This window comes from Branchiostoma floridae, chromosome 5, assembly GCF_000003815.2.
Source record: "Branchiostoma floridae strain S238N-H82 chromosome 5, Bfl_VNyyK, whole genome shotgun sequence".
NCBI lineage: Eukaryota > Metazoa > Chordata > Leptocardii > Amphioxiformes > Branchiostomatidae > Branchiostoma > Branchiostoma floridae.
The window spans coordinates 13,225,855-13,247,985 of record NC_049983.1 but is presented as its reverse complement, the minus strand read 5'-3'; the positions used below and the strand labels follow the sequence as shown (position 1 = coordinate 13,247,985).

The 22,131-nt window shown below is 42.3% G+C and overlaps 5 protein-coding genes across 7 annotated transcripts in view; 2 read left to right on the top strand and 3 right to left on the bottom strand.

Annotated features, from left to right (window-relative positions):
* Positions 1–132: 132 nt before the first annotated feature.
* LOC118415970 lies at positions 133–1,030 on the bottom strand. Its single transcript, XM_035820952.1, has 2 exons — positions 690–1,030; positions 133–450 (listed from the first exon to the last, which is right to left on the bottom strand). The coding sequence occupies exons 1-2, from the start codon at positions 922–924 to the stop codon at positions 242–244; spliced, it is 444 nt and encodes a 147-aa protein (XP_035676845.1). The 5' UTR covers positions 925–1,030; the 3' UTR covers positions 133–241.
* Positions 751–15,978, top strand: LOC118415968 (kelch-like protein 24). Of its 3 annotated transcripts, XM_035820949.1 has the most exons (3): positions 751–886; positions 7,671–7,763; positions 13,003–15,978. In XM_035820949.1, the coding sequence occupies exon 3, from the start codon at positions 13,007–13,009 to the stop codon at positions 14,759–14,761; it is 1,755 nt and encodes a 584-aa protein (XP_035676842.1). In that variant the 5' UTR covers positions 751–886; positions 7,671–7,763; positions 13,003–13,006; the 3' UTR covers positions 14,762–15,978. The 3 variants fall into 3 exon arrangements, with proteins under 3 accessions (XP_035676842.1, XP_035676841.1, XP_035676843.1); XM_035820948.1 differs by lacking the exons at positions 751–886; positions 7,671–7,763 and adding an exon at positions 12,019–12,162; XM_035820950.1 differs by lacking the exons at positions 751–886; positions 7,671–7,763 and adding an exon at positions 12,122–12,212.
* Positions 3,088–7,147, bottom strand: LOC118415969 (kielin/chordin-like protein). Its single transcript, XM_035820951.1, has 7 exons — positions 6,835–7,147; positions 5,770–5,928; positions 5,109–5,459; positions 4,669–4,812; positions 4,036–4,356; positions 3,659–3,802; positions 3,088–3,366 (listed from the first exon to the last, which is right to left on the bottom strand). Exons 1-7 carry the CDS (start codon positions 7,034–7,036, stop codon positions 3,125–3,127), a joined length of 1,563 nt encoding a protein of 520 aa, XP_035676844.1. The 5' UTR covers positions 7,037–7,147; the 3' UTR covers positions 3,088–3,124.
* A 1,606-nt stretch (positions 15,979–17,584) lies between the features above and the next one.
* LOC118415122 (von Willebrand factor C domain-containing protein 2-like) overlaps positions 17,585–22,131 on the bottom strand; it is a 13,728-nt gene continuing 9,181 nt past the window's right edge. The window contains exons 2-3 of the mRNA XM_035819486.1: positions 18,077–18,232; positions 17,585–17,817 (exon numbers count right to left, since the gene is read on the bottom strand). Coding sequence (XP_035675379.1) covers positions 17,657–17,817; positions 18,077–18,232 — 317 coding nt within the window. The 3' untranslated portion in view covers positions 17,585–17,656. The remainder of the gene's footprint in view (positions 17,818–18,076; positions 18,233–22,131) is intronic.
* On the top strand, positions 18,521–22,088 carry LOC118415121 (gastrula zinc finger protein xFG20-1-like). The gene is made up of 3 exons (XM_035819485.1): positions 18,521–18,794; positions 19,330–20,530; positions 21,024–22,088. Exons 2-3 carry the CDS (start codon positions 19,333–19,335, stop codon positions 21,737–21,739), a joined length of 1,914 nt encoding a protein of 637 aa, XP_035675378.1. The 5' UTR covers positions 18,521–18,794; positions 19,330–19,332; the 3' UTR covers positions 21,740–22,088.

The window sequence follows — 22,131 nt, the reverse complement described above, 5'->3', positions numbered from 1 at the left end:
ATTCATTGTATTTGCTATTTTATACCTTTCCGTAAGAAAATAGGGATCAAAGAAGCAAAAGAACCACATTAAAAGAAATGACAGTATAAGTTTCAACTGTGCCATCCCTTTATTTTCAAATCAATTTGGGTATTGGAGAAGAAATGGTTCAGTGGTCATAGGGAAAGCATCTCAGCCTGTGCCCAGTTGCCACAATGATGGAATAGCCTCCTAGCAGAGACCTACAGCTTGTCACTTGCACTTACTGGGTACAGGTAGCCTGCAAGTATCGAGTGCAGTCACCAAAAATTGCTGAATTATACCGAAGTCCCCTCGGCCTCCGAGTAATGGCTGACCATTTGCCGAATGGAACTGGCAAGGTGTCAAGGTCGGGACAGCGACAGGTGTAACCGTTCACATGGACATCTCTCCCAGCCGGGATGATTGTTCCCATTGCGTAACAGTTTGCACCTAGTAATGAACATTTACCATAGAATATTTATAGCTCTTCAAGAGTTTGATATAAGCCTAACAGTTCCCTTAATTTTAGGCCATGTATTTCATATTATAGTCATTTTTTTCGATAAACAGTAGTTTCCTAGCCATCTGTTAGCAGCCATACATGTGAAAACCCTTTTTCCTGACTTTACATGTACATACATGTAAATGCAAGTAATTTGCATGTTTTTCATTAACACAAACCCGCTTACCGTTCGGGCAACTTGGGCAACACCGGTCGGGATCACGAACATCATCCACACATGGTGGGCAGGGACAGTCAGTATAGTGTCCACCAGGGCCGCGGCAAGGGTCCAAAGTAGCCGTGGTCGTCGTCCCCATGGTCGTCGTGATGCTGGTTTTAGCCTGATGGCGGTCAGAATGCACCATGGTGAAGACACCAGGGACGGTCAGTACCGCCAATAAGAGGGTGAATACACGGGACATGCTGGTATACTGATAGGAGTTAATAGAACTAGATCTGAGTAGAACATGTGGCGTCTACAAAGACATGTAAATCTTATTTGTCTTTTATTTGTGTTTGGCATGTGAAAGTAAGCAGATGGCAAACGTACTATTGGACAAATGTCATGATTATATATACATAAAATGAAGAACGACGTTAGGGCAAATCAACTGCCAAAGTAAACTTGACACTTCCTTATCTCTGTGCCAATAACAATTTGGAGGTGTTGACTTGCGTAATGGTAGAAAAAAGCATGGAAACCATACTAGTAGGCAATACCAAGGAGCTTTTATCAGCTTGATAAAAGCTCATTGGTAATACATCACCAAATTTCTGTCGAGTATTCTTGCTGGTTGCTATGTCGGTATTATCAGTACAGCAACAATAGGTAACGCTGATGATACATATTTTGTCGGTACAAGTCATTAGCCAGAAAAGTCAAATGGTGAGCAGACATGTAGAAAATGGATGAAGACCGAAGACGTCATTTTAGTTGACCCTTAGACTATCATAACTTTACATGATATTTCGATTATGTTCGTTCATGCTGTGTGCATGATGTCTGACGCTTATCGTCGTAACACTTATGTTTCACAAATTGTGATAATTTTTGCTTTAAGTCCGTCGAAGTGGCTTTATAACATGTACCTCGCATGATCATGAGTGAGGTTTAAGCCTCGGCCTCCGATGCTGAGCAACTGTAGTAAATCAAACATAAACTGTTGGCATAAAACAAGGAAACCAAAAAAAAAAAAGGAAAGCCGGATCTAGGACAGCTTTGATCCATTTATTTTGTTATCCTGTTATGATTGGATCACAGATAGCCTGCAGGAATGGTTCGCAGCCATAGGCGGGTAAACCTCTCCCAGCGATGGCCGACCGCTTGCCGCGCGGAGCCGGGAAAGCCGTGTCGTGTTGACAACGGCAGGTGTGGCCGTTCACCTGGACGTCCCTACCCGCCGGGATCACCGTCCCCATCGCGTTACAGTTCGCACCTAGGGACGCAGAATTATTCCCATAATTAAGAACATGTCAGGTATATGTAATACCATTTATTAATTCCGTTTGGGGCGTTAGTTGGTGTCCGTGAAGAGTATAACTCTAGAATACCTCAGTGGAATGTGTTGACATTTGGTATGCACATGTAGTTAGATAGATATTGATGAAGAGAATTTTGGCCCCCTAGCGGCTTGTTATGGTACTGAAGTGGAACTTCCGGGCTTTATATCTTTTTAACTGCATATGGCATAGATTAGTTGATAGATATTGGGCTGACAAAGACGTGGCATTGTAATACAATGCCTAGTGCCATAAACACATATTATTCTCTCACAGTACGAACGTATGCTCACCGTTTGGGCAAGTTGTGCAGCACCCGTTAGGAACCTTATCGACACAGGGTTGGCAATAACACCAACACGCGCAGCGGCAGTTCTCCTGGGCAGACCAATGATCGCCGTCACATGTACACACCATGCAGGGTCCTGTGATGGAAGATACTAACATCTTGAGCGGCCCTGCCTGAAATGATCGCGCTTTGTTGGTCTAACTTTTCTCACAGGACAGAAAAGGACAAAACTGTTAGTTTTAGCCGCTAGCTGCTGTGAAACATTTTTCAACAATTTTACTTTGCAAAGCTCCAGTGAACTTTTTATTGGAAAGCAACTACTAGCCTAGATAATGAGGAGTTACTTAACTTGTCAACACATCTTAGGGCATCTGGTATGGTAGTCAAATAGCTCCGTACGATAATTAGATCTAGGATCAGCATTGCGTTTGATTCATCTGTCTGTTGAAGATTGAGGACGCCACATTCACGTGAAGTTGCCAGCGAATACTTTGAGTAAGCACTACCTATGATTTCTACTTTGCACTGGTCCTTACCTTAACTGTTAGGAACATGATCAAGTTGTTTATCATCTGCGGTGACTTCATTGTGACGAATCGTTTCATTACCGGTTGACATTACACGAATGGTGTTTGTTTTGCATGAATATAGTCAGCTGAGCTTTATTAACTCACTAATCCTTGGACGAATACTATTTTGTTAGATTTTTTCTGTGAAGTGCTCAGCACATTTAAGTGACACTAGTATAACAAACAGGAAACTAAGTAAGGACCAAACAAAAAATAACGAAATCCAATTTTTCGAAAGTGTTATCCCTTTATTGGCCAAATTAATCAGTTACGCCTTGCTGAAGTTGTAGGGGTCGGGATAGTTGTGATGGGGTCGCAGGTTGCCTCCAGAAACTGGTCGCAGTCGCCGAAGATGGGAGAGTCATAGCGGCGCCTCCTAGCGGAAACCTCCCGCTTGCGCCTGCCGAACGGAAAGCCTGAGCGGTCCGGACAGCGGCACATGTACCCGTTCACCTCCACCTCACGGCCGAACGGGATCACGGTTCCCATCGCGTTGCAGTTCTCTCCTGGAAAATGTTTAAAAAGCCAGTGATTGACCCTTTTTTGTCTTCTTTCGAAAAGGAAAATATCCTAGCTAGACTACTACTTGACATCTATGATGGTCGAAACTCCATGTTGATTTAAAGTAGAATTCGGTTTTAAGACGTTCAAATATCAGTATTCAAAAACTTTTGCAAGTTGCAAGAGGTTTAAACTACTATACAAGTATTTGAACATCTTAAAACTACTTTAGATTGATGAAAAAATTAAATACAATATCTCTGAAGACTACGCACTAAGTGTACTTCGTCCACTCACCATTCGGACATCTGGGACAGCACTGACCCGGGTCGATGACGTCATCAACGCACGATGGACATGCGCAGTCGACGATGTAACACATCTCCTCAGGTGTACTCTGCCACGAGTTGAACTCACACGTACATGTGTGGCACGGGTCTCCTGTGGAGCATGAACAAAAGATTGTTATTCTTCAACAATCTTCATGTATGAAGTACGAAATGATGTCCACTGCTGTTCGTGTTTGTTTTCTATAATATTGAAGTCTAATCGTGCTGATCACAATGCTCCATGTATTACCCAATGCGTTGTCTCTAGAAAGCATTGAGCAATGGATGCAGATTATCTTATACAACTTTTGCAAACTTAAGGCAAGATGTTGAATAATGTCCCACCATAAGGATTCCAAGTCTGGCCTGGAAAGTAGACTCCGTTGTCAGTTCTGCACATTGTTGGCACTGTTGTTGGCACTGTTGTTGGCACTGTTGTCGGTACCGTTGTGGGAGGAGGAACCGTTGTCGGACGGGTGCAGGTAGCTTCCAAGAACTGGTTACAGTCGCCGAAGACCGGCGAAAAGTACCGAAGTCCCCTCCGAACGGACCGCTTGCGACGACCGAACGGGTATCCGGAGGTGTCGGGACAGCGGCAGGTGTAACCGTTCACCTCGACATCTTGACCCGCTGGGATCACCGTCCCCATCGCGTTACAGTTGTTGCCTTGTAATGAAAAGTGACAGTTTGCATTTACAAGTTAATTGTTCGATAGCCGTTTTATTTCTTGTCCGTATCCATGTAGTAACAACACTCCCTTTACAAAACACATTAGATATTACAACATCTACTCACCGCAAGGAGAAGTCGAGCAGCACTGGTTGGGGAGAAAGACGTTATTTACTCAAATCAAGCATGTCCTATAATAACTTCCCTGGACAATGCTCATGGACCAATCATAACTTCTGTCGAAGCTAAAGTCTCAATCAAAACTTTTTCACCAAGTTTAAAAGAATTTTTCGACGTTCTTCGACTCACCATTGGGACACCTGGGACAACACTGACCCGGGTCGATGACGTCATCAACGCACGACGGACATGCGCAGTCGACGATGTAACACGCCTCCTGAGCTGTACCCTGCCATGAGTTATGCTCACATGTGCACGTGTGGCACGGATCTCCTGAGGAGTAGGAAAAATAGATATTGTAGAACACGGCTCGTGTTAGTTGTAGTTAAAGATAGTTTAATGTCACTCACATCCTTTATATACATTACCTACCATTACCTGCCGCGTAATTATGTCTAGGACATTGATGTAGGCACGGATGCACATGTTTGGTATTTTCCAAGCAGAGGTTGTAGGTGCCAGTAGTCTGAGTAGTGGCCGCGATTTTTGCGTCTACTTTGGAGGGAGTCAGACACCAAAATCGCGGCCACTACTAGCCCCCAACGGCAACCTTTGCTTGGAGAACTCACCATAAGGGTGCCAAGTTTGGCCTGGATGGTATACTCCACTGTCGGTGACGCACACGCCATGCGGTATGGTTGTCATAGGTTCAGTTGTGGGTCTTGTTCGAGGAATCGTTGTGGGTACCGTTGTGGTATACGCAGGAGGAACCGTCGTCGGACGATAGCAGGATGCCTCCAAGAATCGAGTGCAGTCGCCGAAGACCGGCGAAAAGTACCGAAGTCCCCTCCGAGCGACGGAAGACCGCTTGCGACGCCCGAACGGGAATCCGGAGGTGTCCGGACAGCGACAGATGTAACCGTCCACTTCGACATCCCTGCCGACTGGGATCACCGTCCCCATCGCGTTACAGTTGTGTCCTAGCATTGACAACAGAAATCTCACTTCATATTTTGTCATATTTTTTTTTACGTCTGACCAGCTCTCATGGTAGTAGAATCCATGGTACATTTCAGTGTTAGTTTGTGATAGTAACGTTGATATCTTGATATTTGTTCAGCAAGTTTGCTTTGTAACAGTTTGTTTGCCGTCTAATCGAGTCTACCGAGCATATACATAGTTCTCCTAGCCAACCCCATCCCCCACGCCCTTTACGAGAACACCAGGTTATCATCGACAAAAAGTCTATTTAAACTTTTCATTTTAAAACAATCAAAAACGTCTGCTGACCGTTAGGGCAAGTTGGGCAGCACTGGTCGGGAGGAATGACGTCATCCACACATGGCGGGCATGCGCAGTCGGTATAGTAGCAGTTCTCGCCGATAGTACTGGACCAATCAAACCAGTTGATCATACCGAAGTCACAACGACAAGTGTAGCACTTGTTTCCTGTGGTGGAGTGAGATATCATAATGTATGTGTCAGGAAGCTTGAGGATGTCTGTTGTATCATTAAAAGTTTAAAACAACGTTAACGTTACAGTATCCTGTACGGTATGCTACTAAGCATGGTAACATTGTCACGCATTTTTACATTGTCGTTTTCTGCTTTTTTTCTGGAATCTGCTCATATCATCCAGCTCCTTCCCTGTGCACGTTTCCATGTAAACTTCCCACAGTCGCTCCCCACCCCCTAGTTATTTTCCGGGCCTATTCATACTCTTACACCGGGCAGGCAGATTTGCTAGCGGTTCCCACATGGGAATCTATCCAACTCCTGTACCTCGGTTTATATACCAGACTTGCGCATGTCGTATCACAACATTTTCCTTCTGCGTCTCTGGCCTACTGCCATATCTGATGGCGAGGTCGTCCAAAAAACTTACGACCTCGAGCATATGGTGTAGTGGAAACCTTTTAGACAAAAACAAAATGTGGTACAATAATTAAACAGTATTGCACCGTCTCGGCTCACCGACTGTGACATTTCTTCTTTGTAAGAATGGGTTATATTACATGTAACCCATGATTGTTCCTTTCACTTCCTGAACGATACAAACGTCTTTCAACTATGCTCCTTAAATGAAAAATGAGGCGCAGTCGACTTATAGTCATCCAACAATTATGGTCGACTTTTTTTATCCAGCACAAATACAAAAGATCATACGGATATCAGTAAGATCAATTTGCATTCTAGGAGTACGCTCCAGAAGAATACACCAAAATTAGAAAATTAAGACAAAAACAGAAAAAAACTGCGATGATCAATTCTTTGCAATAAGACATGAAATGAATTTTTATTCGGACAGGCAGAGATAGAGTCAATTTGTCTGTCTAGCCATATTCTGATCCATACCTGTAGGGTGGTAAATAGAGCCGGGCTGGTGGAATTGCCCGTCCTGGCCCATACAGCCAGCTGGAGTAGTGGTCGGCCTGGGTGTCGTGGTCCAAGGTGTTGTGGTGGGGTCTGGCGAGGTGGACTTGACCTGAAGATGCTCCATGGTGAGCACACCAGGAACGGTCAGTACCGCGGTCAGTAGGATCAACACACGGACCATACTGAGGCACTTTTTTGTTTCACGGCCGGACTAGTGTCGATGAGCTGAGAAGTGCGCGATCTGCCAAACCTAGATATTGACGTCTGTGTTTGGCGTGTGAAACTAGGCAGATGGTGAACATATTATCGGATAACAGTAAATATGGAGGGAAGAGCGACGTCACCACTTCAGCTGCCAAAATAAACGTTTAGATTTGCATGCTGTGTTATCTGTACGATGACGTGACGTCAGGGCCGGACAAGTTTTCTAAAATTCACTTGTTTTATCGGGCAACTACTTAAAAAAAATCTAATTACCCAGAACCAACTTTTCACTTGCGGCGGTCTTGCCCGTATTTACAGAAACATTTTTCTGTGTGTGATTTTCACTTCCAGCAATAGAATTCTTTTATCATTGCTACTATTTTTCTGTGTTGGCCAATGCTTGATTCCATGATTGCAAAAAGTATAACAAAATGTCACTCATAGAAAGAATCTTACTTGCCACCCGATCGGACATTAGGGTAGGACATGCACTTGCCCGACTGTCGCCTTCTCCAGAATCAATACTGATGACCATCGTATAAAATTTGATCCGTGTATACCTTAGTGTTGGAAGAAGGTTGATCATTGTACTATGATTACTGCCCACACAGATGTGCTTCCATGATAATAACAGTGCGCCGTTCACCTGGACCGGAGCTCCGCCGGCTGGGATCAGACAGTTCCCAAACAGCTGTGACCTAGAGGTGAGAGCGAATTCACTAACATATCAGGAAACTTTTTCATATTGTAGTTGTCTTAACAAACGTTTATGAGTCTGGCTCCAAAACAAACTTTGATCGGTCAAAGAACCGGTCAGGACCAGTTTGAACCGGTCAGAACCAGTTAGAACTGGTCAGAACCGGTTTGAACCGGTCAGAACCGGTTTGAACCAGTCAGAACCGGTTTGAACCGTCAGAACCAGTTTGAACCGGTCAAAACCGGTTTGAACCGGTCAGAACCGGTTTGAACCAGTTACGACCGGTTTGAACTGGTTAGAACCAGTTAAAACCGGTCAGAACTAGTTAGAACCTGTCAGAACCGGTTTGAACCAGTTAGAACCAGTTTGAACCAGTTAGAACCGGTCAGAATCAGTTTGAACCGGTTTGAACCGGTCAGAACTAGTTTGAACCGGTTAGAACCGGTTAGAACTAGGGGTGTCGATAAATGTCAAAATTTTTCGACACCCACTTTTTGGTTGTCAACAAGACTTTGGATACAAAAAGTAAAGTCGTATCTCAAAATTAACCCCCCATCCCACCCAAAAAACTAATTTGCTTGATATGCAATAGGGAACAGCCATATGGTGATTCATAGGAATACTTGCCGTCATGTAACTGCCGAACGACGTGAGCTAGGACTACCAAACTTGTTGACTTCTCCTTAAATTTACTTCGCAACAAGTCTAAGATAATAAAATAAGTTTATGATATTTTGTGTTGCCATGGCAACAGGTTGCTGACAGGCATAGTTTACAAAATTCTCTGATTTCGGCGTAAACATTAAGGTTTCATGGTTTTCTTGGTAAACACTCTTGTTTCTAATAGCATTAACATCTTATAAAATATCATGTAGCATTCATGATTAAATATTCTTAATCTATGCTAATTTGATGACGTAATTGGTCAAAATCCAAGATGGCAGCCCATGTCATAAGCGAAATGGTACAATAGGTTATTATCACTCGAATTTTGCCACTACTTTGTAGTCTTTACTAAATACATTCCTATGGGTATTTGTAGTCCGTTCTTATTGTATTTTGTGGTTATGTGAAAATAATGCAACTTAAAACATTTAAGTTTGACAATCCAAGATGAGGTTTCTTGAAGGATAGCTAAGATAGATTTCAAATTTGACACCAGTAGTGCCCATAATATGCACATTTGTGAAATATGGCACATTACATGTGGTCATTCTTTTAAATCTAGAAGTCTTTGCCATTGCCTACACCTTTTCCTAGTATACAATAGATCTATTTTCCATGTAAAATGTTATGTCTTAGTTACTTTTTCTGCTTTCAAAACAGCCACAAACGACATTTTTGCTCCCAAATTGCACATTGAGCCAAAATCTGAATATAACTTTTCCTGGAAAGGTGTACATGTTATTTGCATCAAAAGTTTTTTTTTTTTTACTTTGAAAGTAAAACTGCTAGTAAGATAGTTAATTATGTAAATATATGTAAATTACATCCCTGCCGTTACGGTACTGCCTTTTTGGGCTACTCTCACTGTCATTTGTGTGCCCAAACTCTTGTTGTGTACTACTAACAGTGGATGAAAGGTCTTACTGCCAAAGATGTACGTTCTTAAGAGAGGTTTGTACGGATGAAACAGAGACTATTCACATGTGTATCATATAGAATGACACTGTTCTTGTCCTGCCGGGATTTTACGTTATTAAGGGAGGTTTATTCGGATAGAACAGTGCCATTCTACAGGTGTGTCAAAAAAAATTGACACAGTTGCCCCAATGCTTAAGATTTGCGTTCTGAAGGGAGATTTATACGAATGGAACAGCAACTTTCTACATGTGTATCATATAGTATTACACTGTTATTTTCCTGTCGAGATTTTACGTTATTGAGGGAGGTTTATGCGGATAGAACAGTGCCATACTACAGCTGTGTCAAAACAAATTGACACAGTTGCGCCAATGCCGAAGATTTGCGTTCTGAAGGGAGGTTTATACGGATGGAACAGCAACTTTCTACATGTGTATCATATAGTATTACACTGTTCTTATCCTGTCGAGATTTTACGTTATTGAGGGAGGTTTATGCGGATAGAACAGTGCCATACTACAGCTGTGTCAAAACAAGTTGACACAGTCGCGCCAATGGCGAAGATTTCCATTCTTAAGAGAGGTTTGTACGGATGAAACAGAGACTTTCTACATATGTGTATCATATAGAATGACACTGTTCTTGTCCTGTTGAGATTTTACGTTATTGAGGGAGGTTTACACACCTGTGGCATGGCACTGTTCTATCCGAATAAAACTCCCTTAATAACGTAACATCTCAACAGGACAAGAACAGTGTCATTCTATATGCTACACATGTAGAAAGTTTCTGTTTCATCCGTACTACGTATAAACCTCCCTTCAGAACGCAAATGTTCGGCATTGGCACAACTCTGTCAAATATTTGATACACCTGTATGTGGCACTGTTCTATTTGAATAAACCTCCCTCAAAGACGTAAAATCCCGACAGGACAAGAACAGTTTCATTCTATATGATACACATGTAGAAAGTCTCTGTTTGATCCATACAAACCTCTCTTAAAGGTCTACTACGTAGTTTTTTACGCTCAAATTTGGAATATTTTAGAACTAAGAAATTTCAGAATTACACTTTTTGACAGTTTTTGACACTTTTGTGTCATTTTTTCACGTTTGCAACGTAAAGGATTAGCCTACAAAACATTCTGCTCTAGGCCCACTGTAACCTGTTGACCTCCCTAGTTAGACCCTACTGTTTGTACAACAGCTTGCCACCCGGTAGGTCCCCCGGGGTGGGGCAATCAGTTAGCACATGGCAGACTGGAGATAAACAACACAATGGAGATCTTCTTCTTTGGAAACAGTGTACACCCATTTCTAATCATTCTAAAATAGCATATAATCATGAACTGTCAATATATCATGAACTATATCAAATAAGTCTATTTTGTAGGGTATCAACAAGCTGAGGTCATATTCCCTTCAAAACTGCAAGAAACCTTGTACAGAAAACTAACCTACTGTACTCAAAGGAAACTGTCAACTGGCCCCCCACTGGGAAGCCAGGCTGATAAGGAACACCAGCCAGACAGTGACCAGGCCTGAACCCATCTGTTTGTTGGAAGATCACAATTTTTACACATGCTTATTTGGTGCAATGATGTCGCATCGTCTCTCCCAAAATATTTGTATGAAATGCTATAGGGTTGATTGAACTAACAATGTAAAGAAAAAGTAGGAAAAGCTACTTTTTGTTTTGTTCAAATATTACGTAGTAGACCTACGCAAATCTTCGGCATTGGCACAACTGTGTCAATTTTTTGACACACCTGTAGTATGGCACATTTGTATCTGAATACACTTCCCTTAGTAACGTAAAATCTCGACAGGACAAGAACTGTGCTAATCTTTATTGTAGAAAGTCTCTGTTCCATCCGTATAAACTTGCCTTGATAGCCGGGAAAGCTTCGACATTGGCACAGACTGTCACTTTTTTTACACACCTGTAGGGTCTGTAGTATGGCACTGGTCTATCCGTATTCCGTATAAACCTACCTCATAACGAAAAGCCTCTACATTGTAGTATGATATGTAAAAACAACCTCAAGAGTGCAGTAATCCATTAAATGTGTTAAAGTGACTGTCATATCACCGACTTAGGTCACACTGTGAGCGAAACGCACCGCTAAAACCCTGAAAATTGGTCAACTTTCAGGCGTAATTTATACATGACTTCTAAATGCGGTCCAGCTTTCAAAAATAGTTCCTCGTGATTTATTAACCCCTTCCAAGAACGGGGAACCATTTTTTAGGCTGATATAACGCATCGCGGCTTTAAATTTACTATACCGTTTTTTATTGGACATACCGTAAGGACTCATCCGGGCTGAGTACACCGGTGTAAAACTTTCGCCAAGGCCCCCAGATCAGAGACGCCGGTTAGGGAGGCTAGGCCAAGGTTTTCACTGAACTTTTGTGACGCTTTTTATGCCCAAATACGGCGTTTTCCGGTGTATTCCTATGGGATTTTATTTCCTGTTGCCATCTTCGCGCAACATGACCAGGCGACATCTGACACCCACGCGTCATACATTTCTCAGAAAGTAGGGTAGACTGTACCATAGCCGTATAGGAGGTCAGCGAGAAATTAGCTGAAAAAAGGTACTCTAATCTGAAACTTTAGAGATGTTGCAAAGTATAGTATTGATAGAAATAAATTCGTGGTACATTATACTGAAACAGACTTGTCACCTGGAGATAGCCATGTCAAACCCCAATAGTACAAAAAGCACCCCCTATAATTACATAGAACCTTCCTCTCAAGTTGTAACTTGCCAACTTGCCTGGTCTTGCTTTCCGAACTTCGAAGTTGGAAATCCCGGTAAGTCCTACGTGTAACCCTTTCTTCGGTTCTCCGTTATATCTTTGACAGTAAGTACGTTGGAAATACTAGGAACTTAAACTCCATCTATGTAGTGCGTTCATATTGCTCGTGATCTTACGTAGTGTTTTGCAGTGCGGTTTGTGTTCAATGGGTTGGGGGGAGGGCGGTGTTTTGTCAGATCGTTCAAAGCTATTAAAAGGGCTATCCCCCAAAAAAATAGATAAGAAGAGAGGTTGATGACATTGTACAGCTGAAGTGTCGAAAGGGTTCTGGAAGGTAGGACTGGACTATTTGACTTAGGGGATCTAGACAGACTCTGAGAGATTGGACTGGGACGCCAGGTCTGATACAGTTCTCCAAGCAGAGGTTGGGTCGTTGGTTAGTAGTCGCCAGGATCGCGGGATTTCTTACCGCTCCCTCCCCTACCCTTAGTTTACGAGGGAGCTGCTACTAACCAACGACCCAGTCTCTGCTTGGAGAATACTAGTAACGTTAGGAGAAGATAGTTTTTGTACGTTATGGCAGTGATCACAGTTTCTTTATTACCTTTGCCATTGAAGAAGACATGAAGGTCATGTTTTTGGCATTTTCCGTGTCGCACTTTGTCAGTTTGTGTCCGTCTGTCAACAAGATAAGTTGAGAATGCTTGGACGGAATGTCTTAATACGTCTTAATCAGTGCCCTCCATCATAACACAGTGCAGTTACTTTATGTTATGCAGTGATGGGAGTTTTATATCTTCTTTTTCCCCCTACTGGGTATCACTTAGGGCGGAGCATACAGTGAAGTCAGCCATCTCTGAATCTCTAATGTCTCTTTATCTCTTTAATTTGTTAGGAACATGGACGAGGACAGCTGTCCAACGTCAAAAATAGTCGACGGCGGCTACGCGGCCTGGTTCTTCAAGGAACTGCAGAAAATGAGATCGGAGGGTCTTCTGGTGGACGTGACTCTGAGTGCGGAGGGAAGAGAGATCCCCTGTCACCGTGTGGTGCTTGCGACTGTCAATCACTACTTCCGGTCCATGTTCAGCGGAAGCCTCAGTGAGACCAAGAAGGACAAGATAGAGATGGGAGGGGTGAGCGCAGAGTCGCTGCAACAGTTGGTGGACTTTGCCTACACGTCCAAAGTTGACATCACTGAAGAAAATGTCCAGCCCCTGTTTGAAGCTGCGGACATGCTGCAGTTTCACGGGGTCTATGGCACATGCGAATTATTTCTAGAAGACCGCATAAACGAAGAATCGTGTTTGGGAATATGGGCACAGGCGGACAGGGTGTCATGTACAAGTCTGTCCGAGAAAGCAAAAATCTGGGCTCTAAAATGGTTTGAAGAATTGTGCACAACTGAGGAGTTCCTTCAGCTACCAGTTCACTTGTTAAAGACATACATCTCAGACGAGGGCCTTCTGGCCAAGGAGGAGCAAATTTTGGAAGCAATCATGCTTTGGGTTAAACACGATCTTAAACAACGAGAAGGACATCTCAAGGAGCTGTTGAAGTGTGTATGCTTCTCAAGTTTGGACCAAGGCTATCTCAAGAAGATTCTGAAGAAAGACAAGGTATTGGCAAAACTTCCTGGAATCAAGCAGTTGACAAAGAGTCAGTCTACGCATGAAACACCTCGTCACATTCTCCAGCAAGACATGCTGGTTCTCGGTGGTAACTGGCTTGTTCCTCATGGTACTGGTGTTCTCAGAGGGAAGGGGCCAGTATTGTATTCCAACAGCTATATGTACAGACTTGGCCTTGATTGTGACTGTATTGACAGAAGCCCACTGCCAGAACCTTTTCAGGAAAGCAGGGGGCTAGCAGCATGTGTTGTCGATGGTGACGTCATCATGACAGGGGGTCTTGAGACGCCAAACCAAGCATGGCGGTACAGACCATCGCTGAACTCTTGGACGAAGCTGGGATGTCTAAAACGAGGAAGATTCAACCACGGGATGGCAGTTCTGGAGGGACAGGTGTATGTTGTAGGTGGTTCCAGAGAAGTCCGCAGCCCAGACATTATCGACAGGTTGTCTGAAGTCGAGGTGTACAATGAGAAAACCAATCGCTGGAGGAAGGTTGCACCACTACAGGTTTCAGTCAGCAGTTTCGGTATAACCACCTGTGGAGGAAAGATCTACGTATTTGGTGGTGCGCCTTATCTATACGAAGGTAATGACCTCATGGAGAATGAGACCGATGCCGTACAGGTCTATGACCCTTCCCAGAATGAGTGGAGTTACGACATGCATTTGCCAGTGAAAGCGTCATGCATACAAGCGTGCACGGTCGACTCAAAGATGTACATAGTCGGTGGATACTTAGAATGTGTTGTGTGCATCGATCCCGAGGAAGAGAAGTTGCATCTCTTGGCGGACAGACTGTTCCCTTGGAAGCAGTGCAGTGCTACCGTGTGTGGTGGGGAGATCTACATAACTGGCGGCAGGGTGCATCAACTCGTGCATAGCGATAACGGTACACAGCGTCAGATCGAAAACTACTCCAAGGTTCAGTGCTACAATGTGAAGAATGATATCATGGTACTGGGTAAGGAAATGCCAAAACCACTGTATGGACACTGCACTGTTACTATTGCCAAGACTTAAAGTGTTTCTGACACGAGGGACATCATATTGCAACATTTGCCTGATAATATTCAATAATAATAGATATACGCTTGTTGTGATATCATTTGAACCAACAATCAACATTTCATTCAATTATCTTGTGGTAGAAATCAAGAGCTAGAAGTATGATCTCAGATGTTTTGATGTTCAATAACATCAGAAGGGTGTATATTTGGTGCAAATATACACCCTTCTGATGCTCAGTAAATTATACTATTATTATTGAAATTGATAAAGAAAATGTTGTATTCTGGTGTCATAAACACAAAGATAACTAGCTTATCCAGCTAAGTTGGCTCAATAAGCCTTGTATTAAGTATTACTCAGAAGTAGTGTAATGGGGATGAAGTTCCATATTTCTGTTCAAACTTGCCATGCCATTACAAGTAGTGTGTGACTCAAGGCCAATCAGAACTCTCCCCTTACACTGGGCAAAATATTCCAGGAACCAATATTTCTCTATGTTTGATGCGTGCCAGAGTAATTGGCAAGGGAAGCAATTGAAAGAGCGAAATGGTGCCAGAATAGCACCATCACCAAGTACCATTGTAACTTGTTACCTCAACGACATGCAGGGAAAATGCATTGTTATTTGAAGCTATCCCCCACTTGTATATATATATAATTCTAACAGCTCTGAACTTTCAGTCTCATTTTAAGGCTAAATGTTAATTTTAATCACAAGGCATTCAGCTTAATTTATGTGCATACATCAGATGTCTGTGCATCTCTATTGTAGCAGCCGGGTATCTTCTGCCCTCTCCTCGATAGAAAGACCATGATAAGTATCCATTGCAATTACCTGTTGATGTTAATGGCAATTATACATGCAAGACGTTTATCACTAACAGTGTACTTCATCGTATACCAGATGTGATGTACACTGAAACATGAACTAGGTGCAGATGCTTTCAACATAGATTACTCCAAGGAAGCTAAAAATAGAATCTTTTGAACCTCCTTGATCACTCTAAGCAGTTTACTATTTGAATGCTACTGTATTCTACTTCATATTTAAACAGTACTGTATTATTGAAAACCCCTAGCTAATACTCTGTTTTTACATTTTCTATAACCCCTCTGTTGTATCACATTGTACCTATACTGAATACTAAGGGGAGCGGGTTTTCTGCGCGTGGAGAATATGCGCGTGCGCGTGAAAAATTTGCGCGTGAAAAATAAAGTTCCTGAAATATGTCAGAAAATGTGCAGCAAGGAATTCTAAGGCAGAAAAATTTGAACCTATGATATAATTTCCCATCTGTTACCTGAATTTTGAGTTTGAAAAAAACCCTAATTTTTAGATCCCTTGGGAATAGGTTAATTTGCATATTTTGAACATTTCAAAATCACCTAAATTTGACAGAAATAGTTCAAATACATGAAAAAATTACTCATATGAAGTTTTATATTGTAAAATGTAACAATTTGAGGCTTTTCTCCATTTTAGAAGCTTCATTTTCTCTTTTTTGAAGAAGATTGTTTCACACTCAAATTTCAAACTTTTTTGCGCGTGAAAACTTAACATTTAAAAATCACTTTAAAATCACTCAGATCGAGATTTTGTACTCAATAATGCAACAACATGATACTTAATTCCATTTTGTGCCATCTTGTTTGAGCTTTTAAGTATAAAACTGCAGAAACTTTTTTAATCCCTTGGGAATCAGCTAATTTGCATATTGTCACGCGCAGATTTTTCACGCGCAACTTTTCACGCGCAACTTTTTCACGCGCACAAAACCCCATCCCAATACTAACTATTGTGGTCAACTTATGATAAACACATCTTTTTTTACTTTTTAGGTACAGTGTACTCATGTTTGAATCTTATGTTATACAACATGTATGTTTTGTACAACATACTTTTAGTTGATTACATTATTATTGCTTGGTATACACAATGTTTTTTTCTTCTTTGTTTTCTTCCTGTATACCTGATAACCCTTAGAACACATAGTTTTGTGAAACATACTAAATGCAAGATTATCATATAAAGAAGATAAACTGGGCTACACTACGCTGTATCTGTATACTTTCTCCTTCAAGCAGTAGAGAACAACAACATGTGAAGTGGTTGTGTGAAAACTTTTACTGCCCCAAAATAACAGTTTTCCATGTTTCTGCATGATATGTGATATTACTACTGTCTTAATATATGGATGACGTCTGTCCTGACATCAATTCTTGGCCGTTTCCAAAAAAATGGACCAAACTGTGAATCGTCCAAAGCAGCATTAAAATGAGCAAATAGAATGTAAGCCAGGATTACACAAAAAATTGGCAAAATAGAGTACTAGTGTAATAAAGTGCCAATTCAAAAGTGAAAGAAGAAAATGCAAAAGCACAAAAATTACAACGGGTAATCTAAATACATTGTACTAAAATATCAAGAGATTGATTGTGCATACGGTACAGAATAGAGTACTAAATCTACGTTAGTCTTGCGGGGTTTCACCCTATTACATCTACTTGGTACTTTCCTCATTTTTCTGATTGGCTGAAGGAAGAAGACGCCTATCAATACAGAAAGTACGGGAAGACATAAGAGCAATAAGAGCACATGACTACAGTCATGAGGTTGGTGTCCAGAGAGATCCACTTCACCTACATCCCAGGTGATGCAGACATTGTCTAAAAACGTACCCGAATCGTAACTGTTTTGCTTTAATTTGTTTAGATAAAGCCTATTGAGCTCAACAAACTCACATGGTCCTCAGACGAATAACATTGTTTCCTGCGGCGTACTCAACAACTTTATTTACACGTGTTTATGTAGCAGTAGGCAGACTATTGAAGACCAAACAAAACAAACAAAATCCTCATTTCGACTTTGCTATGCCTTTATTTGCCAAATCCATCAGTTGTGCCTGGTTATAGGAGTCGGCACAGTTGTTGTAATGACTGGATCGCAGATTGCACGGGCACAACCGGGGCTAAAAAAAAACCATAGTAGGCACAGCGACAAGTGGTGCCGTACACCTGGACATCCATACCACCTGGGATCACCGTGCCCATCGCATCACAGTTGTCACCTAGTGATAATATCAACGGGAATTTGATGACAGAATTATGAACTTATATCGGAACCGGATGTCAATTGCATATATTATATTGTCATTTGTTACAGTTATCTTATCTCTTAATCGAACCATCCTATCTTTAATAGAACAATCCTCATCGGGCTCATGCCAACCAAATTTCCCCGGAGGACGTGAACATATGAACATAAGGATACAATTGACTAAAAGCTCATCAAAATAAGCTATTTTTTATTCACAAAGGTTAACTCACCGTTAGGGCAAGTCGGGCAGCACTGATCGGGAGAAAAGACGTAATCCACACATCGCGGGCAGCCACAGTCGATATGAAGACACCACTGGGTATAGACCCAAGTAGTGCCTGACAGGGTGGGCTCATTGGCACATTGACATGGGTGACAACTGCTCCCTGTATGTGGTGGCAGAAGATATCACAAGGGATGAGTCAGGGATGATGATACAGTTGTAACCAGTATACATTGTCCCTTCTTTTCACAGGGCAACAAGTCACACATTTTCCCTCGCATGTGTGTTGAATTTTGCAATGAATATTTCAGACTAATTATACAGCTGATGAGAATTAGGGAATTAAAAAAAGGATATCAATAATCAATCTTTTGAACTAATACTCGAATATTGCAATGGTTAGTTTTCCTATCAGCACCGTCCTAATCCACCCCGACCAATCGAATGGGGATGTCCCCCACAAATGTGCACACTCCTCTAGACGAGGGGACACCCCTCGACTTTCAAGGGGATACTCCTCTTGAAATGGGGATGTCCTTCCCTTTATAAGGGGATGCTCCTCCGAAATTGGTATATTCATCGGGCATAGGGGACGTCCCTCCGGCACCCCCGCCGGCCCGTGGAATCGGCCGCTGACCCGACAAATTGCTTCCTAGTTCATCTAAATCACAACATCCGCAAGACTCACATGGCCGGTGCTCCAGCGGTACGTCTTGGCTCTCGAGGTAAGCATGTTTTTGTACCGAAAATTGACGCATGTTGGAAATTAGGATGCCCGACCGACGGAACATCGCTTGTTTCAAGTGTTTAATGGCGTCCATGGCTGGACGCGTCCTCCGAGCTCCTGCATTTACGGCCAAAATAAGAGCTTTACCGCGTGTTTGTCGAAACGTAAATTATGCCCACCTCCCCACGTTTTTGCCACTACATACTATACATAGAGTAGTGCTTGTATACATCGGCTTGTTGCTTGGTGTAGCCAAGTACAACGCACATAAGCAGCCGTGTTATAAATTTCCAAACACAACAGGCACATTATTCTCTGAAAAACGTGTTACTAGTAAATAAAATGTCAGCACCATAAATTAAACTGCACATAATCCCACAATTCAAGAAATGAAAAAAAGGCACAACAGAATGAGATACTTGACAATCTATCATTCAATCCATTGTATCTATTGAAATCAAGAGTCAGTTGTATCGGTCAGTAGATATTTTCAATTCAGTGACAAGCTTTGTATAACTTATGTGTATGTACAGAATATGGAGACGGAGGAGAGAGAGTTGATGTCTCGTGAAGAACTGCAGACACCACTTCATGCGAGTACAGCAGAGGAGATGTCTCGTGAAGAACTGCAGACACCACTTCATGCGGGTACAGCAGAGAAGAGAGGGGAGATGTCAAGTGAAGAACTGCAGACACCACTTCATGCGAGTACAACAGAGGAGAGAGAGGAGATGTCAAGTGAAGAACTGCAGACACCACTTCATGTGAGTACAGCAGATGAGAGAGAGATGTCTCGTGAAGAACTGCAGACACCACTTCATGCGAGTACAACAGAGGAGAGAGAGGAGATGTCAAGTGAAGAACTGCAGACACCACTTCATGCGAGTACAGCAGAGGAGAGAGGGGAGATGTCTCGTGAAGAACTGCAGACACCACTTCATGCGAGTACAACAGAGGAGAGAGAGGAGATGTCAAGTGAAGAACTGCAGACACCACTTCATGCGAGTACAGCAGAGGAGAGAGGGGAGATGTCTCGTGTAGAACTGCAGACACCACTTCATGCGAGTACAACAGAGGAGAGAGGGGAGATGTCAAGTGAAGAACTGCAGACACCACTTAATGCGAGTACAGCAGAGGAGATGTCTCGTGAAGAACTGCAGACACCACTTCATGCGAGTACAACAGAGGAGAGAGAGGAGATGTCTCGTGAAGAACTGCAGACACCACTTCATGCGAGTACAGCAGAGGAGAGAGGGGAGATGTCAAGTGAAGAACTGCAGACGCCACTTAATGCGAGTACAGCAGAGGAGAGAGGGGAGATGTCAAGTGAAGAACTGCAGACTCCACTAAATGCGAGTACAGCAGAGGAGATGTCTCGTGAAGAACTGCAGACACCACTTCATGCGAGTACAACAGAGAAGAGAGGGGAGATGTCTCGTGTAGAACTGCAGACACCACTTAATTTGTGTACAACAGAGGAGAGAGGGGAGATGTCAAGTGAAGAACTGCAGACGCCACTTAATGCGAGTACAACAGAGGAGATGTCTCGTGAAGAACTGCAGACACCACTTCATGCGAGTACAACAGAGAAGAGAGGGGAGATGTCTCGTGAAGAACTGCAGACACCACTTCATGCGAGTAGAACAGAGGAGAGAGGGGAGATGTCAAGTGAAGAACTGCAGACACCACTTCATGCGAGTACAGCAGAGGAGAGATTAAGTTCTCCCCAAGCATGTAAGTGAATCTTGTTGTTCTATTGAAGTGCCAACGTAGCTCCACTCATACAAAGCGAATGATTGGTTTGGAGAGTTGAAAGCAGTTTTGATATCAATGTTGGCTTTGGAACAATCCTCTAATCTGTCAGTTTTTTTCTGCCCCATACGTAGTGGAGATTTAGCACTTGAGTAAGGACTGTATTGTATAGCAAATTGCCATTATGTATCAAGAACTTCCATAATATATGTTATAAGCTAATCAACATAATTCCAGAAAGCAACTTATCTTAGATGCCATGCAAGTATTATCATATTGCTTTGACTACAAAGGTTTGACGATATAGATGTTGTTCATATGACCTAAGCCACCCCCCACTGTCTTAACAAGATGTTATGTGCTGTGTGTATGCTGCACCACTTTACAAGTCATACTTGCATATGGGCCAGTTTTGTCATAAATAAAGATTGAATTGTGTTCCTTTTGACCGAGTTTGATATTTCTTGCTCTCCAGCTTCCAAACATGTGAGGAGGTATCTACGAAGGACGAAAGAGCCCTTGTACATTTGCCCTACGTGTGGCACGCAAATATTCACGGAACAAGGAGCGAAACAACATGCCAAGAGGCATACAGAGGCGGCATGCAAGTATCATTGTGTTCAATGTTCTAAAAAGTTTATTGTAAAATCAGAGTACACAAGGCATGCTTGTATGACAAAAGGAGAAGTGTACAAATGTCAGCAGTGTCCTGCAGAGTTTAACTCGAAACAAGGACTTCGGCTACACGAGTCATCCCACACAAGGAAAACTGTTACATGCAAGGAGTGTGGGCAACAGTATGATTCGTCATACAGACTGAGGTATCACTATAAAAAAGAACATGAGTCACCGATAAAGAAATCGTGTCGCTTCTGTCACAAAGAACTAAGCACAAGATCTGCTAGGAAGAGACATGAACCAGTCTGCAAAGACAATGACAAAACAAAGCCAGCGTTATACAAATGTGACCATTGTTCGAAACTATTCAGAACAAAATGGAACCTGGCAAGACACACGGGAACACATACGGAGCACAGGGAGTGTGCAATTTGCAACAAAGCTTTTAAAAATGATCAGCAGCTTAATGAACACATGGTAGTACACACGGGGGTGCAATGCACCGTTTGCAAAAAATACTATAAGGATGATCATTCTCTGAACAAGCACATGAATAAGCATCATAGCGTATAATTCAGATAGGATATAATCACTCTCAACATTGATTCCAACCATATCAAAACTTCTGAAGTGATTTTAGTCTTGAACTACTTTAAAAAATATGTCCTTTTTTTGCTTGATTTGCACTTCCCTTTTTCTGGCATGGTAAGCAGATTGAAATTACATTTTTCCAAAGACTAAAATTACAAAGTTCCTAAATGTTCTTTTGTTCCCACGAGTAGTTTTCCAGAAACATAGTTTACATTTTCATACTTCATGATACTTTTCTACTTGACTTTGAAACATCATATACACCATTTTCATACATGGACTGTCTTTACACTAACTGCAAGGTTCCTTTAAGGGGCACAATGGTCCATTGGTCAATTTGTTTATTTACCACTAATGGGAGAATCAAAACTGTG

Bases quoted from the DNA above. Each gene is read 5' to 3' on its own strand.
- LOC118415121 (XM_035819485.1), top strand. From the start codon at position 19,333: ATGGAGACGGAGGAGAGAGAGTTGATGTCTCGTGAAGAACTGCAGACA. The intron at 20,531-21,023 runs GTAAGTGAATCT...CTTGCTCTCCAG, and splicing joins ATTAAGTTCTCCCCAAGCAT to CTTCCAAACATGTGAGGAGG.
- LOC118415970 (XM_035820952.1), bottom strand. From the start codon at position 924: ATGTCCCGTGTATTCACCCTCTTATTGGCGGTACTGACCGTCCCTGGT. The intron at 451-689 runs GTAAGCGGGTTT...GTTCATTACTAG, and splicing joins TTGCCCAAGTTGCCCGAACG to GTGCAAACTGTTACGCAATG.
- LOC118415968 (XM_035820949.1), top strand. From the start codon at position 13,007: ATGGACGAGGACAGCTGTCCAACGTCAAAAATAGTCGACGGCGGCTAC.
- LOC118415969 (XM_035820951.1), bottom strand. From the start codon at position 7,036: ATGGTCCGTGTGTTGATCCTACTGACCGCGGTACTGACCGTTCCTGGT. The intron at 4,813-5,108 runs GTGAGTTCTCCA...CCTACTCCTCAG, and splicing joins CCAAACTTGGCACCCTTATG to GAGATCCGTGCCACACGTGC. The intron at 3,803-4,035 runs GTGGGACATTAT...CATGCTCCACAG, and splicing joins CCAGACTTGGAATCCTTATG to GAGACCCGTGCCACACATGT.